General features: G+C 34.4%; 2 protein-coding genes and 1 long non-coding RNA gene across 3 annotated transcripts; 1 reads left to right on the forward strand and 2 right to left on the reverse strand.

Moving 5' to 3' along the window:
- Window positions 1-638: 638 nt before the first annotated feature.
- On the forward strand, window positions 639-1029 carry LOC141701387 (uncharacterized). The gene is made up of 2 exons (XR_012566765.1): window positions 639-799; window positions 893-1029. It is a non-coding gene; the product is annotated as an uncharacterized LOC141701387 (long non-coding RNA).
- Window positions 1030-7579: 6550 nt separating this feature from the next.
- On the reverse strand, window positions 7580-8537 carry LOC141701394 (uncharacterized). The gene is made up of 4 exons (XM_074505056.1): window positions 8213-8537; window positions 8072-8128; window positions 7883-7968; window positions 7580-7804 (listed from the first exon to the last, which is right to left on the reverse strand). Exons 1-4 carry the CDS (start codon window positions 8535-8537, stop codon window positions 7580-7582), a joined length of 693 nt encoding a protein of 230 aa, XP_074361157.1.
- A 247-nt stretch (window positions 8538-8784) lies between these two features.
- LOC141701402 (transmembrane E3 ubiquitin-protein ligase FLY2-like) lies at window positions 8785-20895 on the reverse strand. Its single transcript, XM_074505061.1, has 16 exons — window positions 20660-20895; window positions 20466-20514; window positions 19832-19950; window positions 13161-13276; window positions 13017-13077; window positions 12553-12619; window positions 12382-12459; window positions 12002-12159; window positions 11854-11913; window positions 11592-11685; window positions 11313-11477; window positions 10384-10712; window positions 9749-9877; window positions 9418-9620; window positions 8910-8981; window positions 8785-8830 (listed from the first exon to the last, which is right to left on the reverse strand). The coding sequence occupies exons 1-14, from the start codon at window positions 20801-20803 to the stop codon at window positions 9519-9521; spliced, it is 1671 nt and encodes a 556-aa protein (XP_074361162.1). The 5' UTR covers window positions 20804-20895; the 3' UTR covers window positions 8785-8830; window positions 8910-8981; window positions 9418-9518.
- Between the last annotated feature and the right edge of the window lie 5158 nt (window positions 20896-26053).

A 26053-nucleotide genomic window follows, 5' to 3' on the forward strand; every position in this document is an offset into this window, starting at 1 on the left:
TACTGAAATATTGTTATTAGAAGCGCACTATCAAATTTCCATCCTATAACAAATTATGTTTTGTAGTGTATTGTCAATTGCCACCTTACCTTAAAAAAGGTAGAATATGAATCAAACTGGTTTGTTTACGTATGTTGGAAATGTGATCTTGATTTGGTCTTGGAAGATAAAAGATATACATGTCCTAATGTTGCATGCATGAGATATTACCCATACCCTGAGAAAAGGTATCTGCTGAGTATACTCTGAAGCAATTGACTTTTCATTTTATTTGAAACTTAAAATTTACTGAACTAATCGTGAACATTTAATATTAAATCAGGTTTAGAATTTGTGGGTTATTCTCCGATTCAACTGGAGTACTTCCTGTTGTACTCAAAGATGCTGAGTTGAAGAAGTTGACCGGCAAAACTGTCTTCGAAGTAATGTTGGATGAAGCAGAAGTACGTTCAATTTCCAGCTATTTGTTATTTGCATGAGCATTTCTTATTTTTAACATTGGAATCCACTGTGTTTATTATTTGGGAGTTCCACAATTTTTATAATTTTTTTAATTAAATGACGAACATGTTTTGCTTTACCTTTTAAGGATGATTGTTCTATATCAAAGTTACCTCCATGTATAAAACTGCTTGAGGGAAAAGACTACACTGTCACGTTATGCATTAAGGAAGAAAATCTGAAAGGTGCTAGCAAACTGTATGAGGCATGTTCTATTTTTGAAGGTTTTGAAATGGTTGATGAGAACAATAATAATGTTGATCCAAAGGCTTATACTGAAGAGAATGTGAATTCAAGTGTAAGAAACTTTACAGAATATGACCATATATTGTGCCCAACTAATGTTAAATTGCAGGAATCTTTATTTAAAATAACATAGATTTTTTTTCAGGAAATGGATTGTTTTGTGGTGGAACATGTTCCTAAGAATCAGAAGAAAAATGTACATGAACCGGGAAAGAAATCTAAAGCGCGCAAGAAGCCTCATACATTATCTCTTATTGATGATGAAAATGTTCCTTTGACAAAGTATAGGAGCATTAAGCTGGAGAAGGTATATACCATGGTACAAAAATTCTTTTTCATAAATGAAGACAAATTTTTTTGTATTCTGAATTAGGCTCATGTGTTTAATTTTGCAGTGATGATGTTGTTGCGTTTTGGTGAAATCGATGTTATGGAGATATATTTTTATATTTTTGTTAAAATCATTCTCGATGAAGGACGCTTTTGAAATATTGAAGGCCATATTTTGTAATATGTAATATGTTTATTTTCGGTACTATGAGAAATTTTTATTTTGCTATTTTGCTATCTCTGAAAACTTTGATTTAATCATCGTGTCGAAATTGTTGTGTTTTTTAAATCTTTATTGCAGTTTCATAGTTAATTCATAGAAAGTAAAGTTTATTATATTTATGATCGTTGAAATCGCTTTATTAAAATATTTCCTGTAATTCTATAGAGTATATCGTACTTTACAGGTTTTAGTTTTTTAATAAAAATGTTAAATGGAATCAAGTGTATTATAAAAAGACACTGCATGAACATTAACTTTATCCAACAACCAGTTGTTCAATTCTTAAATATGAAATACTTATGTTCCATTCTACTATAAATGTCAAAGTAGTACTAGCCTATCCATACTCATCAGCTGTAATACATATTTTACGCCAACAATGTCTACTATATTTCATGATTTGAGAATTGTTTCTCCTGGAAGTTACAAATGGAAAATTAAAGTCCGAGTTATAAGATTTTGGCGTGGAGTATCTTTGAAAGGAGAAATTTTTAAAGGCTTCAACTTGCTGTTACTTGATGATAAGGTTTGTTATTTATCGAGCATGTAGTCATCTATCAATTACATGTAATGGATATTGTGAATCATACGTAATTAACTTTTGTTATGCAGAATTATAGGATGCATGCTTTTGTTCTCGGAAGTATTTCTGATGAAAAACTGGAAGAAATTGTCATAGGAAGAATTTATATCATATCTAACTTCACTGTCAAAGAATATAGACCTGCTGATAAGTTTAGATGCATCCGTGCGGATAAACAAATCATTTTTACTGCTTATACCAAAATTGAAGAAATTGCTGAGAATCAGACTTTAATACAGGAGAACGTATTTGATTCTTTGATCTTGGCGATTTAGGACAGGTGGCAAAGCAAAATGTTTATCTTACAGGTACAATCTATTACACAAATTCTATTGCAGCCTATTTTCCATGTATGACGATTCAACTGATTTTATTGTAAATTGTATTTATCAGACATTGTTGGATTGGTTAAAAATGATCTCCCTTTGAAACACCTTATTAACTGCAATGGAGAAGCCCAGGTTCAACAAAAGTTTCGATTAACCGATGGAAGGTTGAAAACATGTTGATTAATAAACTTTCAAATGAAAACTAAAATTAGGTAATAAATGGTATTGTATGAACACTAAAAAATGGTTGATAAATATATGATTTATTATGTAGATCCACTATTGATGTTATATTTTGGGACAAGTTTGCTGAGGAGTTAGATGAGAACTTACAGGATGATCTTACAGGATGATCTAGAGGAACCTATAATCATGATAATTGCTAGCGCAAAGATATATCTTTATGAAGGTACATGTGAACATAGTATATATTTTAATCCTTGACTTTTGATTAACAAACATTCGATCTATTTTAGAAAAAGTCCAGGTTGGACATGTATGGTCTACAAAGTTTTTCCTCAATTATCATCACCACAGTGTTGCTCAACTTCGTCAAAGGTACTTCAATAGTACTTGCATTAGTTTCATCTTAATTTTTTATGTTCAAAACATATGATTAATAGAAATGATCATCAGGTACAATAGTGGTGATTTTTCTGAAGAAGATTTTTCAAGTGTTAAGGTAGAGAAAGTCCGACAATTTAACTTGGAAGAAATATTGAATCTTGGTCCTGAATTTACAAAGGCAAGATTCATACTATAGAAAGTTGCAGAATTATGTTGATATATGATGCTTAGTAACTGATGTGTTATAAAATATGACAACATTTGTAGAAAGAGGTTATCTGTAATGTCAAAATCTGGAAAGTAGCAACAGGAATGGGATGGTTCTTTCGTACGTGTACATCATACTACCGTGAAAATGAAAATGTGGATGAGTTGTTCAAATATGTTATGTGTAACTCTGACATTCCACATCCCCTGAAAAAGTAACTTCAATAATTATTAATTTTAATTATATTTTAAACATTTTATTTGCACCCTAGACTCTTTCTAATTGAAGTAGTTAATGCAGATTCAGGATATATGCGGAGACATTGGATTCCACTGGTGAAATTGGCATAATACTGGAAGATCACGAAGTTCGTTCATTGATAGGAAAAACTGTTTATGACTTTATTGATGAGGTGCCATTCTAATTTAAAAGTAGACCTTTTATTCCTTTAAATTTAATCATGTATTAAATCCGATTGAATGCCAAATACTTGATAATATAGGAATGTAATGAGAAGATATTTCCGGAGATGTTAAAACAAATTGCAGACAAGGAATATAGTGTGAAGCTATTGATTAAACAGGCTAACATTGAAAAATCATGCAAGTCTTACCTAGCTACAGATATTTATGAAATGACCCTATTATGTGAATCTGAAGAGATCAATCTTAGTTGTGAAATTGACAAATATCAAGACTCTCCACTTGAGGTAATTTTTAACATGTATCTGTTTGATTTAATTTTATTTCTTATTGTTACAAAGATTATAATTATCCTTATTGTAGCCATCTACATGAAAGTATCATTTGGATAGTTTGTCGCAACTCAAGTTCAAGACCCCCGAAACGTCAACAAAGAGCAAAAGGACTTCGGAAAAAATTTCAAAGACTAAGAAGTATATTAATTAATTTTCTTTTTTTATGCTATGTATTTGGGATGGTGAATGAACATCCAGAGTTCAAATTATTATTACCTTAAATTGTAGAATCTTCTACGTAGGTGTGTTCTACATTGGACTGCTAATTTATATGCTTCATGTTGGACTTATGTTATTAATGTATTTTGATATATTTTTTATATAAAAAAATATGAATGAACTAGGTAATTCAATGATGTTGAAAAGTGTGATAGTCCAATATATTGGAAAAAAAATTGTTGCGATGGAAGAATATTAAGTTATGGAAAATATAATATCAACCCAGAAATTGAATTTTTTGAACAGTTGAACTTTGCAGTGTAGTTTTCACAATTCTTCAATGAGAGAGTTATGTTTTCTTCAATTTCTTGGCATGACCTAATGCTAAATGATATTTGTAATTCTTCAAATGTTATAGGTTGTAAAAATTTAAAAACTCACATTGTTACACATATAAGTAGAATATTAAATAAGAATTTTCTGTTCTCTGGATGACGAAAATGTATTGTTTAGAATGTTACACCATTTCCAATTATAATTGACCCTTTCTACAATACATGATTAAAATAATTATAAAGCTTGAAGAATTTTTAAAATAATTATAAATTATTTATTAGTTTAACTGTCATCTAGAGTTTGGCGCAATTTAAAGTTGTAACTCCATCAACAGATCTAAAGTACCAAATTAATGTAAAATTACAATTGCTTTTCTACTTCCTCGAAGGAAATAATATAGAAATAATATTTTGTATCAATTTTACAATATTTCTATATTATATTATAGTATGTTATGAACACATATTGATAAGACGTTGACTTGCGAGATAAATTATGGCTTCTTACAATATTTTTTTGGACAGTCATAATCTTTAGAAAAAATGGTAGAAGTAAAATTTTGTCTTTAAATAAAGACAGTACTTACTACAAATTAAAGTTGAAAATTTATAACTTTAGGGACGAGAAAATCTCTAATTATCAGAATAGTTGCAACGACGAAAAAGTGATTAGCATCGTTTACTAGAAAAAATAAATAAATAAAGTGTAAAGTATCAGTATTTATTTAGAACTGTTTTCTCTAAATAATGTTGTTAAAATAATCGCATTAATATATAATTTCCAATAAAGGATAATCAGATTAACCTTATAATAATTAGGAGTCTAGGTATACCGGATATATGAAGAATTGGCCAAATTCTATCCCAGTATTGAATTTTTGTGACACGGCTAATAAATATTAAATTATTAAAAAAATTATACCGGATATAGCTCGAAGTCTTGACATTGAGCGTATTGTATATATATGTATATAGTATTGTCGATAGTAATGTTGCTTTACTTATATTTTCTCAGTCATTCTAATTAGGGAAAATGAAGTGGTAGAAAATATGTAGTATATTGTGGGTAAAATATTTATAATAAAGCAAACCATTTTTTAAGTAATTTTGTTGAAAAAGAAAAGATAATAAACTTCCAAAGAGTTTGAATACATAAAAAATTTAAAAAAAATATAAAGTTAAATTTAGTGCAATAATTTGAACTGCACCAGTAGTTGTCGAAATATGCATCAACTAATTAGTTCCGGAAAACTGTAATATCATTATACAAGTAAAGAACTTAAAGAAATTTCAAATATCTGCAGTAGTTAAGCATATAAAATACATAGTAGTAGGTAAGACCTGCGGCAAAACTATGATTACTTTATGGAAAAAGCTATGTCATTCTCATATTAAGAACTACATCACACACGTTAGCCTCAGAAGAGAAGCAAACGTCAAGTTGATTGTTGAATAAAGTTGGAAGAAGAATACTTTTAACAAATCTTCAAAATATCATTTCTTCTTACCAGCAATAACATTACTATTTACCAGCCGTTTTATGATAGACAGTTATACATCAACTCAAAACTTGACAGTAGAAGTTAACTTTGACATTAAATAATGTAAAGTGGTTGATGCATGTATGGTTCTTCAGTTGACTTCATTTATTGTACAATATTAATTTTAATATGCCTATATAAGCTCAACTTTCAATACTTCTAACTGATTGTTATTTGTAAAAGTAAACTACTTAATTGTACAAAATGGCAACCCATGTTATAGGGGATCTAAGGCCAAAGCGAACATCCAATTGGAGAATCAGAGTACGAGTTTCAAGTAAGTGGTGTGATAGGAATTTTTCCACCGGACATCGCAATGCATTAAACCTGATCCTGGTGGATGAAGAAGTAAGTTCAATTATTTAAAAAAATTATAAATCTTTACTTTGATAATTTTCCACATTGTTCATTTTAATGCATCTACATTCGTTTTTTTTAGCAGCATAATCGAATTCGTGCATTCGTTGGTGAGACAGTGTTGCATTATTTTGATAAAAAATTCATTGAAGGTCATGCGTATGAGATTAGAAATTTTGTTGTCAAATATTATGAACCAACAGAGGCAGCAAGATATTTCAAGGATGACAAGTTTATACTACTGTCTAACTTAACAAAAGCTACAGCGTTGCACAATGTACATGCAAATATTCCAACTAATGTCTGGTAATTTACGGAACTCGCGGCGATTAGTGAATTCCAGGAAAATGTTCTTCATTGCATTGGTATAACTATTACACGTATCTCTTTAAATAATTTTTTAAGATTAAAAATTTAATTTAGTTAATTAAGAATGTTACGTAAATAATTTGTAGATGTTGTTGGAATTGTTTACTCGGTTGAACCCGCAGAGAAAACAGCAATTCCAGGAAAAACTAATGTTTCGCGAATAAACTTCTGTATAACTGATTCAATGTAAGCATAATTTGCTCTACTATTTCTCATTTATCCTCCTAACATTGACACATATGCTTATATTTCATTATAGAACTGGATTATGCTTCTTGGCAGCACAAAAGTAAATGTTACATTCAAGGGTAAATTGGCTCCATTACTTGATGTTGCACTAATTGAAGCAATAGAACAACCCGTTGTACTTGCAATGACTAGCTGCAAAATTATGTTTGCCAAACAATTGAACGAAATATTTATGTGCAACACTCAAGCTACAAGGATTAAGACAAATCCAAATACAGAAATTGCAGCTACACTAAGGAGAATGTATTTTACTTTCTTAAGATAGTAATTCTTTAGTTCTTCAATAAGCAGTATTGCAATATTAAACAAGTACTGTTTATTTTGTACAAGATTTTGGGAATTGCATGGAGGATGAGCAATCAAATAATATTGGAGATGCCAATATTTGTTGGCAGGCTACTCCTGTATTTTGTTGGCATGTAATGAAGAAATAGGTATAATTATGTAATACTTATCCCATAAGTGGAACATTTTGTTTAATCGCTCTACTATCATGGTTTACAAATGATGTAATGAGAAATTTATCAAAATCATGCTTTGTGAAACATGTTTAATCAGTCTACTAATATGTTTTTATGAATTTATAGTTACTTAGACCAATATTATTTTATCAAAGTTGAGAATTTGATTACCACAAATATAAAACTGTAAGTAGAATGATAACTTCAAACAGGTGACTTAAAATAATAATCAACATCCGTTACAATTTCAAATTCTTAGAAATATATCAATTTTACTGGAAAATATGAAGAAATCGAAAGATGTCTCTTCGTTGCATTCCGATAGAAACTAGACATGTAATCAAATGCATGCTTTGAAATTACTCTAAACAAATACTACGAAGGTGAAATTGCCAATATACTGAAAGGTTAGAATCTGACCAACAGTGAGATTGTTATCCCTTGTGAATTTATCCCAGCCCTTTGCAAACCTGCAACATTTCTTCATTTTCCGAACATCAACATTCCAAAGTGTTTCACCTACGGATAAGAAAACTGTAGTACGTCTACCCCATTTTGCATAAAAAGTTCTCATCCACCTTGGAATATACTGCATAAATGGAAAAATTCGATTTGAGTAAATAGATAAGATTTGGTATTTAAAAATTTTATATGATATAAAGTATACCACTCCATGACCACGCTGATCAACAAAAGAAAGTAACAATCGAACTCTGAAAGTATTGTCTTGATCAGGAACTAAGGCATCATGGTCTGAAATTTAAGATTGTTAGGTAATTGTTAAAATAATTTGAAGAAGACAGAGTATCATTTTATTGAGAAACTGCAGAACTGATGGTACAACTTTTATACTAACCTTCTTCTACATCATCATCTCCTTCCGCTTGAATCATCATTTCCATTTCATTGTTTTCTGAAGAACAGATGCACTATGTAAAATTAAATGAATCAGGAAATATAGATTATGCTATATGTTCCAAAGTAAAAGTATATATACCTTGAAGAATATTTTCATCATCTGATATGATAATAACAACATCATTTACAGGAGGATACATGAAATCCTCAAAGCGGAAATATTTTTCTATATCGCGGAAGTGGTTCATGCACTGGTAATCAAATACTGTGATGGCAAATGTAGAGTTTCCCAAGTACTTAAAGAAAATTACAAAGTTCTCATCGATATCATACTTCCCAAAGAATCGACGAAGCCCATAAATTTTACAGGTTCTAGGACAGTACTTGAATTTTGAACGATATCCACCTTCAAGTTCAATGTTTATAACATCACTAATGGTATCACCGTGAACATCTGAGAACATTTTCGGAAGTTCCTGAATGAGTAAAAAATGCAATTAACATATAATCATTCATATATCTCATTGGTAAATGTACAAGGTATTACCAATTCAGCTTCTTCAAGGACATAATGGTTGATAAATTTGAAAAAAATTTGATCTTGAGTTCTGTAAAGACACATCTGTTGTATACGAAATTTCAGAACTCAAACATTTTGGTAATTGGAAGAAAGTTAAATGCAATTAAGGTCAATATACCTAAACTTGATCCTGTTGCACCTAAAGTTGCTTTATCAATAAAATGGTAGAGGAAGTTCCTACATAATAAATTACAAAAAATCATAATACCTCAGTGTACAACACATGCAGACATTTTTTTGCAATAATTTTACTTACAAGTTTGCCTTGCTCGAAGTGTGATGGATAATTGAGACATATGAAGTTTATTTCCCTATCTTGACTTTCCATCTGCAAAGAACAAATTGGAACAATAAGTCTGTGCCTGAAACCCTAGATATGTTATAAGTTGAAACAATTGTGCTACAAGCATTGTAACTATAATATGAGAAAAGGAATCGAGAAAAAGGAACACAAATTCGATTAAGACATAATAATTTAAGATCTGTGTATAAGAAGATTGGAGTATGAAGGTTGAATGAGAGTAATAAACCGTGAGTTTAGATTATATCTCAGTTGAAATTTTGAGTAATTAATTAGGTGGTTGAGGAATTAGAAAATGCAAAATAAGTAACATCTTTAATTTACATAAATGAATTAGTTGGGGTTACAAAACCGAGTTAATTAACAACATTAAGGTAATGAATTTAAAGTTAAAAATATAATATATAATTTAATGTCAAATAAACAATTCGAAACAAAATAAAGGTTCAAAGAATATATTTACTCCTGGATAGTATTAATGTTATAAACGCCGCAGCAATGCGGGCAAAAATCCTAATGTTCTATATTTTGGCCTTCCAAAAAAAATTTCTGGTTCCCCTATAACTACACTGGTGGAAGTCGCCGCCTGCAGGTTGGGCAATCCATCTTTATATCCATCCACTTAAGTAAGCAATGTGAATGGAAGACATGTTCACATGGCGTTACCTGCACATATAGGTTCGGACAACGTTAGTTACACAGGGAGTGCCTAGCTACCTTTTAGCCTTAAACATTTTTAATTCGCTAAATTTTACATAGCCTTAAACTTCAAGCTGAAAGCTGTCCAAAAGTACCATGCAAAAATCTGGATGTTGAGTGAAATCAATGGGCGTCATGCAAATGACACAGTCACTGGCATGATTTACATCCTGATCCGGCCGTTTATGGTAATTATATTTTAGTGGAAACATCTGCATGAGGATCTATGAAAGAAAAAGATCAAAGTTAGGATATGATTTTCATAATTTGATGAAAAAAATTACGAAGCCATGGTTTACAGAAGACAAAAGTTGCAAGCAACAATGAAAAAGAGCATTATACAGACAGGACTCATGAATAAATTGACACAATACTACACTCTAAAAAACATATCACGATTCCCTGCCTAAATGTTAAAAAACATATTATAATTTACATCAAGGTTTTTTGAAAAACAGAAGCGATTTAGAGTGATGTCTTATCACATCGATATGAGAAATCCTAAGTATGAAATTGATTGTGGTTCCTCATTTATTTAAGAATCCTTAAGCATTATAGTTATTGCAGCTCCTCAGAATATTGGTTGGCACTCTCTTTACAACAATATACAGGGATTAGGCATTCTCTACCTTGATTTTATATAAAAATAACAGGGAAGAGTTACATAAACTAATTAACAAAATAGAGAAGGGTTGCACGAATTAATATATGGTGAAAAGTTACATCAAACCTGCCAAAAAATGAAGAATCGACATCCAAGATAGTGCTGCAGAAGAAAAATGTTTGCTTGCAACCCAGCAAAACCCACCAAATAGATGCACCAACTCCTGTCAGGCTTAAATTGCATGAAGTTGCGGGGACATCCAAAGATATATAAAGGAATTGCAAGCCGAGTTACACTCATTCCAATAATGTAACTAGGCTGTAGTGGCTTTCTTGGGTCACGAAAAACATTTGTGGCGATCTGAGGTATCCAGTAGGAGTGCACAACCAGAGTAATAACTGGAAGGAATTTAGGGAACTCATACGTGCACAGAATAACTCCCAAAAGGATACCACCTGCAAAACGTAAACCATAAAGATGTGTGAGTGTGAAGTAGCACTACTTCCCTACTAAGAATAAATATCCATAACTTTTATTCCATAAAAAAGTTATACGCCATCAAATGTTTTTATCAGAAATCTTATTTTACAAGTACACAAATGCTTTTCTTTCAAATGCAGAAGAAGAGTATAGCTTAGGATTGCAACTGTTCTGGAGCAGAACTGGCAACCGTATATATCCTCTCAAAAGAATCATGATTATGTTTTCTGGTATAATAATATCTTCTGTTACTAGAATGAACCTTACATATACTGCCAAACACTACAACAGCACAATGTTGCACAAGCTCATTCAATAAAATGATCATAATCTTAGCATTGCATGTACGAATATCAGAACACGTAATCCAAGTAACAGAGATACATGTTAGATTGGGGAAGCAATTCAAAATTTAAAATTGAAAAAGGTATCTTCCTATGCAGAGTGGCCCGAGATTCAGGTATAAGTGCATTCATAGTGATAAATGTTCAATGTGAATCTCAAGTTATGAATTTCAAAGGTATGCATACAGAACAGAAATTCATTACAAACAGCTAAGCAAAATTTTTACTCACAGAAATTAATACAAAGAACTGAAAGTTCACGCCTCGCTTCCACACTCTGTATGTAATTTGTAGACCTATTTGCCTTCCATATATGGAGAAAAAATCTCAACTCACAAAAAGAGAAGACAACAAACTTGAAGAATGCAGCAGTGGAAAATGCGTTATACAATTGTTCTGCATACATGAAGAAGTGACGATTATGGAGAACACAATTAGTGAGATATAGTTTTTTAAAATAATATAATTTGGTCAATGCCAAAGACAGAGAATAAGTTTTATTCTAATTACCAACTGTGATTCCTGCAGTCAGATGTAAAAGACAAAGGTATGCATCCATGATAGCCTGTTGTCCAATTGTGAAACTTGAAACTTTGACAGCTCCCTGACAGTAGGATGGAATATCCGTCAGCTAGTATATAACAAAACTGCAGATATCCAAAAAATAAGAACGGTACAAGTGTCTCAAAACAACAAAACTGCAGTAGCTGATCACTAGCACAAATTGATAATCCTACAGAAGCAACAAATAGGATCGAGATGGAACCCTTACAGATTGCGTGTTGCTATGTTTCCTTTGCTGAATTAACAGGAGAACTTGAAGGAGAGAGATCTAATATATGTCACACGGTTAAGGAAAATCAACCATTCTCAATCTATAAATACATAATGTTGGATCAAGTAATGTTAGAGAAGGATACAAAAGTGACCATCAGGTTGTAATTAAATGCTTTGTCAAAGAACATCTCAGTGTTTACAGAAGTTGCATTCAATTGCATGGGCGGCAGACAATCTCCATTGTCATCCATCAAAAATCTTACCAATGCGGCTTCTATATGGTAACTACTCCCATCTTCATCTAAACAAAGTAAAAGCACAATATAAAATATATAACACTGCAGTCCACTACAGCCAGCTGAAAATTATTTTCACAAATTTTGAGCAATTGTGCCTAAATATAAGTTACCATTGGGGCACAGCGCAATGGAAGGCATAATACTTTGCATTATTTATATTATAATTTCTGAAACTGAAAAAATAAATAACATTGAGAGTTTACGCTCCATGGAAAAGGACGTACTACTTTGCATGGACGGAACACGTGATATCCGAGCCCTTACTGTGATGTTACAATGTTTCTCCATGTCGATCACAGGTGCTACAACAAGAATGAACAAGTTAGTAATTAGTATGGACTCTAGCCAATACAGAGTTAGAAAAAAAATTGCAAATAATGAAGTAGATATCATACAGAGTTTTCTGTTCCAAATCTTGACCCATTGAAACTCTTGAAAATCCTGGGATGTGAGAAGTCCAAACTGTTTCAAGGAATAGCACGTGATGTAAGTTAAAAATTTCAAAACTCCAGTCAAACACATGCATTAAAGTTAGTTTTTAGAGAAATTTAACAATTATTAGATGACTAGTTTAACTAAAAGAAAGGTTAACAATGAGTAATTGAAGTCCCGTAGTTGCTAAATCTCATTGATATAGTCCCAAGTTCTACAGCTTATCACGGTCCTGCTGCTGCATATGATATGCCAGTGTGCCACAAGTAACAGGGTAAATTACGTGATAAGGAACTATACAATGGCAAATAACATTACTATTAATTTGTGATAACAATTAGTGATGTGAGATACTTTAATCAACAATTTACTATCAAGTATCATATGGCCAAAAACAACATTCAATTCAAATTGTTATGATAATTACCGAGTAATGTGGATTGGAGATATTGTAATCATCTTTGTATCCAGATTCTCCTGCTTTTTCTCTGCAATATAATTATACATATATCAGTACTGAGCATGCTATAAGATTTATAACTGGAGTCACGAGTGCAAATCATATCAGTACGTGTAGGCTACTGCTCGAAGTAGTCGTAAGGGCCATATATAATCCCCTTCTATTTTGATTGTTGCACCCCAGACTTTATGTTCATCTTCAAACACCTTATAGAATATAACCATCCCCTGCCGATGGGAAAATGGAAACTAAAAATGAGTTTTTCTTAAGGAGAAAAACGACAAAAGCGAGCCAAATCAAGATTAAATCAACAATAGCATAATGCAAACATCCTAGTTAGGCTAAACATGCAAGATGATAATGTAAACTGAAGTAAACAAGTATGTTGCCTACCCCCATAGAAGAACACTATAAAACATTAAACAGTTACAGATGAAATCACTAGGCAAAAACTTCAGCCACAAAAATCAAGCCAGGGAATAAGGACGAATCTCATTTTTTACCAAATCAATCAGACAGTTGTTACTCCTCAGTCAGTTGGTATCCCCTAAATGAAAAGGTTTTATCACAGAGAGAGGGGAAGAATAATAGAATTACTTCCGATTGGTCGTCCCTTGATAAGATCCTGGACTCGGGCCCATAATATAATATTTAGTATCAAAGCCCTTCAACATGGAAGAGCCATAAAATCATAACAAGAAAAGCTTGACATCTAATCCAGTAAAAAAAACACACAAAGTTTGACAAACTGAATCACAAGGTATAGGAGTTGATGCAGGATTTTACGGAAACTCAACATTAAGAGGCAAACAGCGGAGCAGGAACTAGTAGTGATCAGAAAACAAGAAGAACAAAGGAGAGGCTCTTATATATTCACTTAACATGTGAGGTCCAAGTAAGGATCTAAATATTTTAACTTAAAGAACCTAAAGTTTTGTGCAATATATTCAAATCATAGTAGTCCTCGGTTCTGCCTTCCAATCAGCAGAAACCAATCCACTGGGCGATCTAGCCAATTCAAAGCAACGTAGATCTGTTGAAGATTTTCAGAAGTAACAATCCTTGTTGAAAGTGGTAGCTTGGTTTGCAAAGGTCAATAATGTAGGATCCAAATGTAAACCAGACACTTATATGTATAGATATATGTGAATGAAATTAGAGATCGTGCAGGCAAAAATAAACTCACTGTATTTGCAACTAAACTGATAGACTCAAAGTTACAGATGATAAAGAGAAAACTGATAAACTACCACTTCCTAATAATGCTCTACTACTCCAGATAAGAAAGGACTCTCCTACAAACTCTCCAACTAAACAGAGACTAGTTCAGCCCGCAACAAACATGTTAGCCAGCTATTTATTTTCCTAATAAACAAAAATACTAGCTTAGATTAAATATAGTTTCAACACTCCCCCGTAATCTAAGCTGGTTACTGCAGATCCTTCAGGCCAAGCAACGTTCGCATTCTTTCAAATTTAACCGTGGACATTGGCTTTGTAAGAATGTCTGCTCTTTGCTCCTCAGTCTTCATATGTTTAACCTCGATATCACCCCGTTCTACACACTCTCGAATGAAATGATAGCGTATGTCGATATGCTTGCTACGTCCATGAAATACCGGATTTCTTGCTAAATCAATAGCACTTCTGTTGTCCACATAAATTGTGACTACACCTAGTTTTAAGTCTGTAATTTTCCCAAGCAAGTTCCTCAACCAAACTGCCTGGCAAGCTGCAGCTGTTGCTGCCATAAACTCAGCTTCACACGATGACAAAGCCACACAACGCTGCTTTTGTGACACCCAAGTTATAAGGTTCTCATCAAGATAAAATGCCATGCCACTGGTACTCCTCCGGTCTTCTATATTCCCAGCTAAATCACTATCCGAGTATCCTGATAACAGGTTATTTCCAGCCCTCTTTGTGTATACCAGACCATACCCCACAGTGCCTTTAACATAACGTAATATCCGTTTAACAGCATTATGATGTAGAGCAGTTGGACGCTCCATGTATCGACTCACAACCCCAACAGCATATGCTATGTCAGGGCGTGTGTGTACTAAATACCTTAAACCCCCGACTAAGCTCTTAAACTGTGTTGCATTCACTGGTTTCCCTTTGCTATCCTTGTGCAACGTCAATTTTGTTTCCATCGGGTACCTGGCTGCATTACAATCAATCATACCTGCTCTCTCGAGTAGCGTCTTAGCGTAGGCAGATTGCCTAAGTTCAATGTACTCTCCATTTTGACTGACTTCAATGCCAAGATAGTGTGATAACAAACCCAGATTGCTCATGTCAAATTCTTGACTCATTTGAACCTTGAATTTTTCTATAATTGTAGCGTTCATACCAGTGATTAACAAATCATCGACATAGACTCCAATCACCAAAGCTTCATCCCCTTCACGTTTAGTATAAACGGCATGCTCGTGTGGGCATTTTTCAAAACCCAAACTCTCCAAATATTTATTCAGCCGTGCATACCAAGCGCGGGGCGCCTGCTTGAGTCCATAAAGCGCCTTCCTTAGCTTGTACACCAAATGTTTCCCAGTTTCTTTTACAAACCCTTCCGGTTGCTCGACATAAACTGTTTCTTGCAATTCCCCATTGAGAAAAGCAGATTTCACATCTAGATGATGGACTTGCCACCCGTTTTTGGCTGCCAAAGCAAGTAATAACCTCACAGTTTCAAGTCGTGTCACCGGCGCAAATACCTCCTCATAATCAATTCCTTGTTTATGCACGTACCCTTTCGCAACGAGCCTAGCTTTATGATTAATGACATTCCCTTCTGTGTCCCTTTTCAACTTGAAAACCCATTTAAGTCCCACTGTCTTATGTCCTGTTGGCAATTCAACCAACTCCCATGTTTTGTTCCGTTCTATCGAATCAATTTCGTCTTGCATTGCTCTCTTCCAAACCTGTTCAGTGACTGCTTCTCTGTAACTACTTGGTTCATCAATTCCCATGAAAAACAACTCGCTTTCAGCTTCAACTTCCTCTGTTTCATTGTATATATCACCTAGTAATCGAAAATGTCTTGGCTGACTACTAACATCACTCTCTTGTGTGTTGCTCTCCCTCGTAACAGACTGAGTACTACCAGACCCTGCACTCGGCTGAAAAACTGTGGTGTTAGGATCTGTACTCGCACTTGAAAACTGTGGCGTACTAGGTGTCCCATGGCTAGACCTTGTACTCGTGTTTGAGGTCTGTGGCGTATCTGGTGCCTCATGGCTCTCAAAATCTTCCTGACTTGACCAACTCGAGCCACTGTTTATCAGAATGAATGTACCAATTGTCCCTGAATTTTCTTCTTGTTTATTCCATTCCCAAGCCTTTGATTCTGCAAAAACCACATCCCTGCTTACGTGCATACTTCCAGAGACAGGATCGTATAGACGATAGCCCTTCGTTCCAGGTTCTTTACCTAAATAGATTACTGGCTTACTTCGATCACTTAACTTTGTTGTGTGCACCTGTGGTAGCTTCATATATGCTACACAACCAAATATCTTGATATGTCCTATATCTGGTTTTGTTCTGGTCCACGCCTCATAGGGAGTTTTTTCTGAAAGAGCTCTAGTCGGTAATCGATTTAGTACATACACTGCATGACGAGCAGCTTCACCCCAAAATTCTGATGGCACCTGCATTGTTCTCAACATACTACGAGACATTTCAACAACGGTTCTGTTTCTACGCTCTACAACTCCGTTTTGCTGTGGAGTGTAGGGCGTAGTGAAGTGTCGTATAATTCCTTCATTTTCAATAAATTCTACAAACACTTTCGAGGTGAATTCCCCTCCTTTATCTGTCCGGAAAATTTTAATCTTTTCTTCTGACTCATTCTCGACCATTACTTTAAATTTCTTGAAAACACATAGTGCCTCATCCTTAGTTTTTAACATGTATATCCACATCAAGCGAGTGTAATCATCTACCAAGAGGAAAAAATACCTGTTGCCTCCTTTAGTTGCTGGTGTGATAGGACCGCACAAATCGCCGTGAATCAATTCTAGACGTTTTGTTGCTCGAAACTCTGATTGTTTGGGAAAAGATTTTCTTGGGTGTTTTGACATTAAACATCCCTCACATATCTCCTTTAGTTGAGTAAATTCAGGAAAACCACGTACCATTCCCTTTTCAGACATCATATTCATTGCTTTGTAGTTTACATGGCCAAGACGTGCGTGCCAAAGCCTTGGTAATTCCTCCCGTTTGCTCATTAAACACATAGGATCCGGTACGGTCTCCAGAGTAATCTTGTATAGTCTGTTTGCTGATCGTTGTACCTTCATAACCAACCTTTCTTGATCATCGTATATCCACAAGTAGTCCTCCTTCAGGATTACTTTGTTCCCATTCTCTGAAAGTTGACCAAGTGAGATTATATTGTTACACAAATCCGGAATGAAGTACACGTCATGAAACATTAGCTCTTCACCATTTTTACACTGAAACCCAACTGTTCCCTTTCCTTTTATACTTACAGTCGAACCATCACCAAAACGAACCAGGCCAGTTACTTCGTCATCCAATGTTTTAAATTTCGATCTAAAACCAGACATATGGTTAGATGCCCCGTTATCTAAATACCAAACATTTGAGTCAATTCTTTTATCAGAATTGTGACTTAGTTTTGGCACAGTATCCTGTTCATTCAGCAACAGCTGATTCCTTTCTTTAACCTTGTGTTCAACCAATAGCAATGCTGGCTCATCGTCACCCTGAGCTTGTGTTAGATGTTCTTCAGTTTTAACATCCCTCCTTCTCTCTCGTTTTGGCCTACGGCATTCAGCTGCATAGTGGCCATAGATATTGCAATTGAAACATTTTATCTCCCTCATATCTCGTACTGAGCGTCCTCCATCACGAGAAGCGCCAGCACCTAAGTTTTTAATACCTGAAACCACATCGCCTTTGCTGGTTTTTTTAGCCATTCTTCCCGTGTAAGCAGCAAATGTCCTTCATTCTTTTCCCGTTTTCTCCACTCCTCCTCGGTTAACAAAAGTTGTTCTCCACAAACTTCAGTTTTTCCCCGTAGTCGTTCTTCATGCGCCTTAAGAGAACCCACTGCTTCTTCTATTGTCATTTTCTCGAGATCTCCAAACTGTTCGATAGTAGCCGTAATATGTAAGAATCTGGACGGAACGGATCGCAGCAGTTTCTTCACAACATATGTTTCATCAATAGTTTCTCCCAACGCCCTTATATTAGTGACCAACCCATTCAACTTCATGCAGAAATCATCAATCAGCTCCGAGTCTTTCATGCTTAAGAACTCGAATTCAGCTTTCAACGTTTGAATCCTTGCTTTCTTAACCCTGTCTGCTCCTAGGCACATCATCTTCACTGCGTCCCAAGCTTCTTTAGCAGTTTCCTTGTCTGCTAGAGATAACAGTACATCCTCGGGGATACCCTGGTATATTGCAGCTAACGCCATCTTGTTCGTCTTAACCTCAATCGGTTCTTTTGTGTTGATGGGTTCAACTGCTACCCATATGCCATGCGCCTGCATATATACCTTCATCTTGAGTGCCCAGGCCGTGTAGTTGCTCTTGGTTAACATAGGATAGGTTAATCCTACTGAACCATCTTTGCTCTTTACTGTCTCCATCGTGCTTGTTTTTGGCATGTACTTTGGCATACAAAACAGAAGCTCTGATACCAAATGTAGGATCCAAATGTAAACCAGACACTTATATGTATAGATATATGTGAATGAAATTAGAGATCGTGCAGGCAAAAATAAACTCACTGTATTTGCAACTAAACTGATAGACTCAAAGTTACAGATGATAAAGAGAAAACTGATAAACTACCACTTCCTAATAATGCTCTACTACTCCAGATAAGAAAGGACTCTCCTACAAACTCTCCAACTAAACAGAGACTAGTTCAGCCCGCAACAAACATGTTAGCCAGCTATTTATTTTCCTAATAAACAAAAATACTAGCTTAGATTAAATATAGTTTCAACAAATAAGTCTGCTCCTCTATTGCAGATTCCTCCTAAAAGTTAAGAATGGAGTCATGGACGTTGAAATGCAAAACCATCTCTATCTTGTAACACCATGAACCTGGCTTGATCTTGTAAAGAGAAACAGCGGCCTATTAATATACTTCCATACAGGGACCAACAGGGTTTTTTGCAGCAACTAAGAATGACAAATCTGCAAACAACGTTAACTTAGGATTGAAAGTGGAAAAATGAATCTACAGACCACAAGCTAACTAGTCTTCTTTTAGCCACAAATACAAGATACCAAGTTTTGAATTGGAACAGAGGTGGTGGAATGCAAGATCTTTCTTTAGGTGGGCTGCATTCACAATGCAGATATTTGGCAAGCAAAAGGAATATCATAAATTCATAATCATGAGCTTAAAAACAAAATTCAGATTTTTTCACCCCCTTCATTCAGTTTAAAGAAGGCTCTAAAATTCAGCACGGTTCGTGCTGAAATTAGTTCAAAGAAAGAATAAAGACGTCATACTACTGAAACTTAAATTGAACTAATTTCCTAGTTAATTCAGCCGTAGTTGTTTATGTTCAAAGCCCCACGCGGGGTAAAACACGTGGATGCATAATAAATTTAAATTCATGCACAAACTTTTGGACTTCTATTATCGCAACAATTTCTTTTCAGAACGTCACTGATGACGTTGTCAGGGTTCCGTTTACTTTCATATTGGATTTCGCATGACATTACTGCATCAGACAACATGCATCCATATTAAGAATCATAAAGATTCGGACGAATCAAACATATTACCTTAACATGATATACCCCTTTACTTGTTGTTGGGGTACTGATCAATTCGAGGACAGAGTCACCGCTGGACTTTCTTATTATAGGATTGCTTTCCGTGGGATTCATTAAGCGCCAAGATCCTGCATATAAGATGCCATTCAAAACAACTATACATTGAGATCTAAAACCAAAGTTTCCAAAAGAGTTAATATGAACATAAGGTAACTCGAGACCTTGTGTGATGACGTGCAACTACTGAGTGCAGACATGCATAAAACGTATAGACTATAGTAGTATAGCACTTAATACAACACAGAAAGAACTGAAATGCTAAAGACTTGGGGAACATCCTCAAATTTGTGCACTCCAATTCTCTGCTTAACGCCTAATTGACCTAACAAAAAACCACCATTTTTTTTTTGTTATTAAGTCCTACAATCTCCACTATTACCACAGTCCTCCACAAATGCAATACAACTACAAAGAAATTACTCAAAAATAAGCACTCAAACACACAAAATTGACAAAAAATATCATGAAGTAGCTGTAATAAACCTTCAACTGAACATTCATTTTAAACAGTAGCTGATCAATATATAGTCAGAAAACGATAACTACATAATCCAAAAAAAAACAAGTGCAAAAACCAGCCAACCTGCATACTTTCCGGTAATGTTCCAATCAAAAGGTGATGTTGGTTGCCACTGCAAAAAAACATCAAGCCAATAATTACTAAACCACAACATACCGGCCCTAATCAAGCCTCATCAAATAAAACTTAAATTGTCAAGAAACATCAAAGATCATCAAAAACACAATCTTTACTAACAAATTAAAACATAAACTAACCTGATCGTCGGTTGAATGAGTAGTATTTCTTATTGATTGCACCGCAGTGGCAAGAGGGGCAAAGAGAACTAAAACAACAGATAAACTTAGGAAAACTCTAATCAAGACAGTTGTGAAATGTAAATTTGTGATCACAGAGTCCATTTTGTAAAGTGAATTGAAATGAAATGTGGTTCTTATCAGGTGTGTGCTAGATTGTAGTAGCAGTAGATAAAGAGTAAGAAATGTTTCAACAACATAACCCCTTTACTAGCTAGTGTAACATTATAAGCATGCAGTTTCTTGACACGTATAGACATAGCTAAAAAAGCTTACGCATACAGAGGTGTATGTCTATCTTTTAAGAAATAGTGGTAGTTGTTCTACCGTTTATGGAGTTACCGACTTAAAATTTGTGTGTTCTTTGTTGGAGAATGTTTTGTTTAGATTTTATACTTTATGAAAGGGAAAAAATCAAAAAAATAAGCCACCCCACCAAAGTAAAATTTTTTAAATCTTAATTTTTTAAATCTTAATGTGTACATAAAAGGTTTGGTTATTTTTGCTCCTACATATATATTAATAATTTTCTTTAACTTGTTTCATTTTTATTTTATTCAAAATTATAGTTTTGAAAATATTGTTAAATAAATTTGTAATCATTTACAAATCAAATATTATATAATATTGATATGTAAATTATATAGCCTTTCTTTTATATTTTCACATATTTTTTGAATATTAGATTAGAGGTTTAAAATAATGTAACTAAAAAAATTGAACTTTTTTATTAATTTGATTTTTTTCCCTTCATAAATAAATTCTAAATTGTTTATCTTTTTAAAGTATCTCTAAAATTTAATCAAAGTTATAATAAGTTAGTATAAATATATTTAAAATACTCTCTCTATTTATAAATGTTTGAAAATAGTTATAGATCGAGGGAGAACGAGAAAGATAGGGGGAAGGACAGAGAGGCGGTGAGAGGGAGAGAAGTTAAAAAAAATGGAATGGGAAGATGAAAATGATATTTTTGCAATTTAATTGTTTGTGTGTTTAAAAAGATAGTAAATTTGCAAGATTTTAAGTAAGGTAGTAAAGTTGCAAATAAATATCCAAAAGTTGGTATATTTGTCAAATTTTTTATATTTTAAAATCTAAACACACTTTGATGGAACACAATAATACAACATACAAACGGTAACATTTGATATTGACTCACCTTACTTAATTGCAATAGTATTAGATTGGCTGCAGACACATTATATTGTTGAGTATCCAACAACGAAAGCAAAATTCAAAGCGAATAAACAAGAACAAGAAAATAAACGACAATAACACAAGACAAAGATTTACGTGGTTCACAAATTCATAGTTCACAAGCCGCACTAATTCTGTATTGATCTCTCACAATTTGTTGTGTTATGATTTTACAATAACATGAGTATTTATAAGAGAAGAAATTAGGTCTAAATCAAAATTATAGTCCAAATCTGAAAAGTAGACTAATCCATAAACTAATCTGAATAGTTTATTTTCATGAGTTTAATTAATAGTCTCCACAAACCCAACAATCTCCCACTTGGAGTCTGGCCAATCTTCACTTCACTCTTGTAAGTCTAGTAAAATTAATTATTCAATCAATAACTCTAACTAGTGCAGCGCCTTCTCATCAATCAATTCTGAAGGTCAGTTAAAGTTACGCAAATCTTCAACTTTTCATTCATAACCACCTTAGTCAACATATCTGCAGGATTCTTTGAACAAAGAATTTTCATCAAGAAAAATGTATCATTGCTTATCAACTCTCTTGTAAAGTGATATTTCAGTTGAATATGCCTCGTCCTAGCATGAAACGCAGGATTCTTCGCAAGATGAATAGCACTCTGACTATCGCTATACAAAGCACTGTCCGCCTGTTTCTTGCCCAACTCCTCAAGAAAATTCTTCAACCAAATCATCTCCTTGCTAGCTTCAGAGATAGCCATATATTCTGCTTATGTGGTTGAAAGAGCAACACTCTTTTGAAGTCGAGACATCCAACTAACTGCGGTGTAACCCAAAATGAACATATAACCCCTTGTACTTTTTCTTGTATCCAAACATCCACCCAAATCTGCATCAGAGAACCCTTCCAAGATAACATCTTTATTACTGAAACATAGTACAACCTTGGATGTGCCTTTCAAGTAGCGTAACAACCACTTGACTGCTTCCCAATGCTCTCTTCCTGGATTAGACATAAATCAGCTAACAAATCCCACTGAATGAGCAATGTTTAGCCTTGTACACGTCATAGCATACATTAAACTGCCAATTGCAGATGCATAAGGAACTTTAGCCATATCTTTCTTGCCTTCATCCGTTTTAGGTGATTGCTTCTTTGTGAGATTAAAGTGACTCGCCAATGGTGTACTTCTGGTCTTCGCATCCTGGACACTGAATTTCTGCAATAGTTTCTCAACATACTTTTCTTGAGATAATTTTAAAGTACCTTCAGCTCTATCCCTTATAATACTCATACCAAGTATCTATTTTGCTGCACCCATATCATTTATCTCAAACTCCTCAGACATCTGTCTCTTTAACGTGTTGATTTCCTTCATGTTTGATCATGCTATCAACATGTCATCAACATAAAACAATAATATGATATAAGATAAATTAAACTGTTTAAAGTAACAACAATGATCCATAGCTGTATCCATTCTTCATCATAAAGCTGTCAAACTTCAAGTATCATTGTCTTGGTGCTTGCTTTAAACCATACAAGCTTTTTATAAGCTTGTAGATAAGGTTTTCTTTCCCAGCTACCTGAAATCCCTCTAGCTGAACCATGTAGATATCTTCCTCAAAATTACCATGTAAGAATGCAGTCTTAACATCTAGTTGCTCTAGATGTAACTCCTATGCAGCCATAATACTTAGCACAATTCTAACTGTAAACATCTTAACAACGGGAGAAAATATATCGGTATAGTCAATACCCTTTTTTTGTTGATAACCTTTGACTACTAACCTTGCCTTGTATCTCTTACTGCCATCATGTTATTCTTTGATCCTGAACACCCACTTATTCTGTAAAGCCTTCTTTCCTGCTGGTAACTCTGTTAAAGATCAAGTCTCATTCTTCTCAAGAGAACTCATCTCCTCATCCAAGGCTGGTTTCTACTGAACTGAATCATCCACTTGTACTGCCTCTGAATAACACTGAGGCTCCCGTCCTCGGTCAATAACATATAATATGCTGAAGGAGAATATCTTTGTGGTGGCCTCACACTTTTGCTAGATTTACTTACCACAGCATATGGAGTTACTGGAACCCTGTCATCAATATTCTCTGAACTCCCATTATTTCCTGCAAGATCTGTTTCTGTAATATCTTCAAGCAGTGCTTCCTCTTTCTCAGATTGTTCCTTTGTAAACTCGGAATCGACTACAAGCTTATCCTTATACATTGTATTCTCAATATAAGTAACATCTCTACTTCTAATGACCTTCTTAGTCAGTTCATCCTAGAAACGGTAACCCATATCATCTGGATAACCAATGAAGATACACTTCTTTGCTTTCGGATCAAGCTTGTCCATGTCGGAATATTTAACACGCACATAAGAAACACAACCAAAAATTCGCAAGTGTGAAAGATTTACCTCTTTTTCCTGCCACTCTTCTTTAGGAATCTTGAACCCCAAAGGACTTGAAGGTCCTCTATTTATGAGATACGTTTTTGTGCTAACTGCATCTGCCCAAAACATCTTTGGCAACCCTGCATGTAATCTCATACTCTTGGCACTCTCATTCAAGGTTCTATTCATGGCTCTGCAACACCATTCTGATGTGGTGTCTATGCAATAGTTGTAATCATTCTAATCCCAAATTTCGCGCAATAACTTTTAAACGCATCACTACTGTATTCACCACCATTATCTGACATCAAACTCTTCACCTTCAAACCGGTCTGATTTTCAACTTCAGTCTTCCATTTCTTGAAAGTAGAAAACGCTTCTGATTTATTCTTCAAAAAATAAACTCATACCTTTCTAGTGGAATCATCAATGAAAATGACATAGTATCGAGATCCGCCCAATGACATAATTGTTGGACCATATACATCTGTATGAACTAACTCTAACTTCTTAGCCTTGGGGGTCCTCCCTGATTTTGCAAAAGTAACATGTTTCTGCTTTCCAAGAACACATGGCTCACAGAATCCAACTTCCACATTCTTCAACTCTGGAATCTTCCCCTTCGAAGTTAACAACTTCATACATTTTTCACTCATATGACCAAGCCTTTGATGCCACAAAGTTGAAGACTCAATCTCATCAGCAACTGCATTTGCTTCATAGCTAAATTGTTCAACAATGTATAAAGTCCCCGTTTTCTCTCCACGAGCAATAACTAGATTCCCCTTTATAACCTCCCACTGTTCGTTTCCGAAAGTAACTCGATACCCTTCGTTATCTAACTAACCCACAAATAACAACATCTTCTTCAGTCCATGAATGTACCTTACATCTTTCAACATCCATCTAGTTCCCAAAGAGGTCCTGAGATTAATATCTCCCATGCCCGCAATATCCAAAGTCTCATCATCAGCAAGACGAACTTTACCAAAATTTTCAACTCTGAAATTTAACGTTAAATCCTTGCAAAGGTAGCATGGAATGATGCACCAGAATCCATAACCCATGATTCAACCGAACAATCAACACAACAAATCAAAGTATCGTCATCCACCACTTCTTCAACTACGTTAGCTGAATTATCCTTTTTACTTTTTCCTTTAGGGGCCACGGGAGCCGTGCACTGATTCCTGAAGTGGCCCTTCTTCTGACAATTTCAACGAACAATATCCTTGCGATCTTTGGATTGTCCTCTCTTCTGTGACTTCGATCTGCTACGCCACTTATTCTGCCCCTTTTTGAACTTTCTGCCTCTACTCTCAGCACTCAATAAGGAACCTAACGACTCTCCTGAGTTTCTCCTACGAATATATTTTCCAATAATTGAATCTCGAACTCCATCAAAAGTTATCTTACCGCTCCCAGATAAATTATTTATAGTAGTGACAAATCCCGACCAACTGTCTGATAATGAGGATGCCAACAGCAAGGCCTGTACTTCAACATCGAATTTAATATCCATCGATGTCATTCTTGCTAGGATAGAATTAAATTCATTCACACGATCAGCAACACAATCGCCTTCATTCAATCTAGTGGCAACTAACAAGCGAATCAAATACACCTTATTTGAAGCAGACGGCTTCTCATACATGTTGGAAAAAACCTTGATCAAACCATAAGTTGTCATTTTCTTGACGATATTGTAAGCAACGTTCTTCGCCAAAGTCAGCCTGACAACCCCAGAGCCTGCATGTCCAAAAGCTTCCAGTCTTCATCCTTCATT

The sequence above is a fragment of the Apium graveolens genome, unplaced genomic scaffold (assembly GCF_009905375.1).
Source record: "Apium graveolens cultivar Ventura unplaced genomic scaffold, ASM990537v1 ctg3792, whole genome shotgun sequence".
Taxonomy (NCBI): Eukaryota; Viridiplantae; Streptophyta; class Magnoliopsida; order Apiales; family Apiaceae; genus Apium; species Apium graveolens.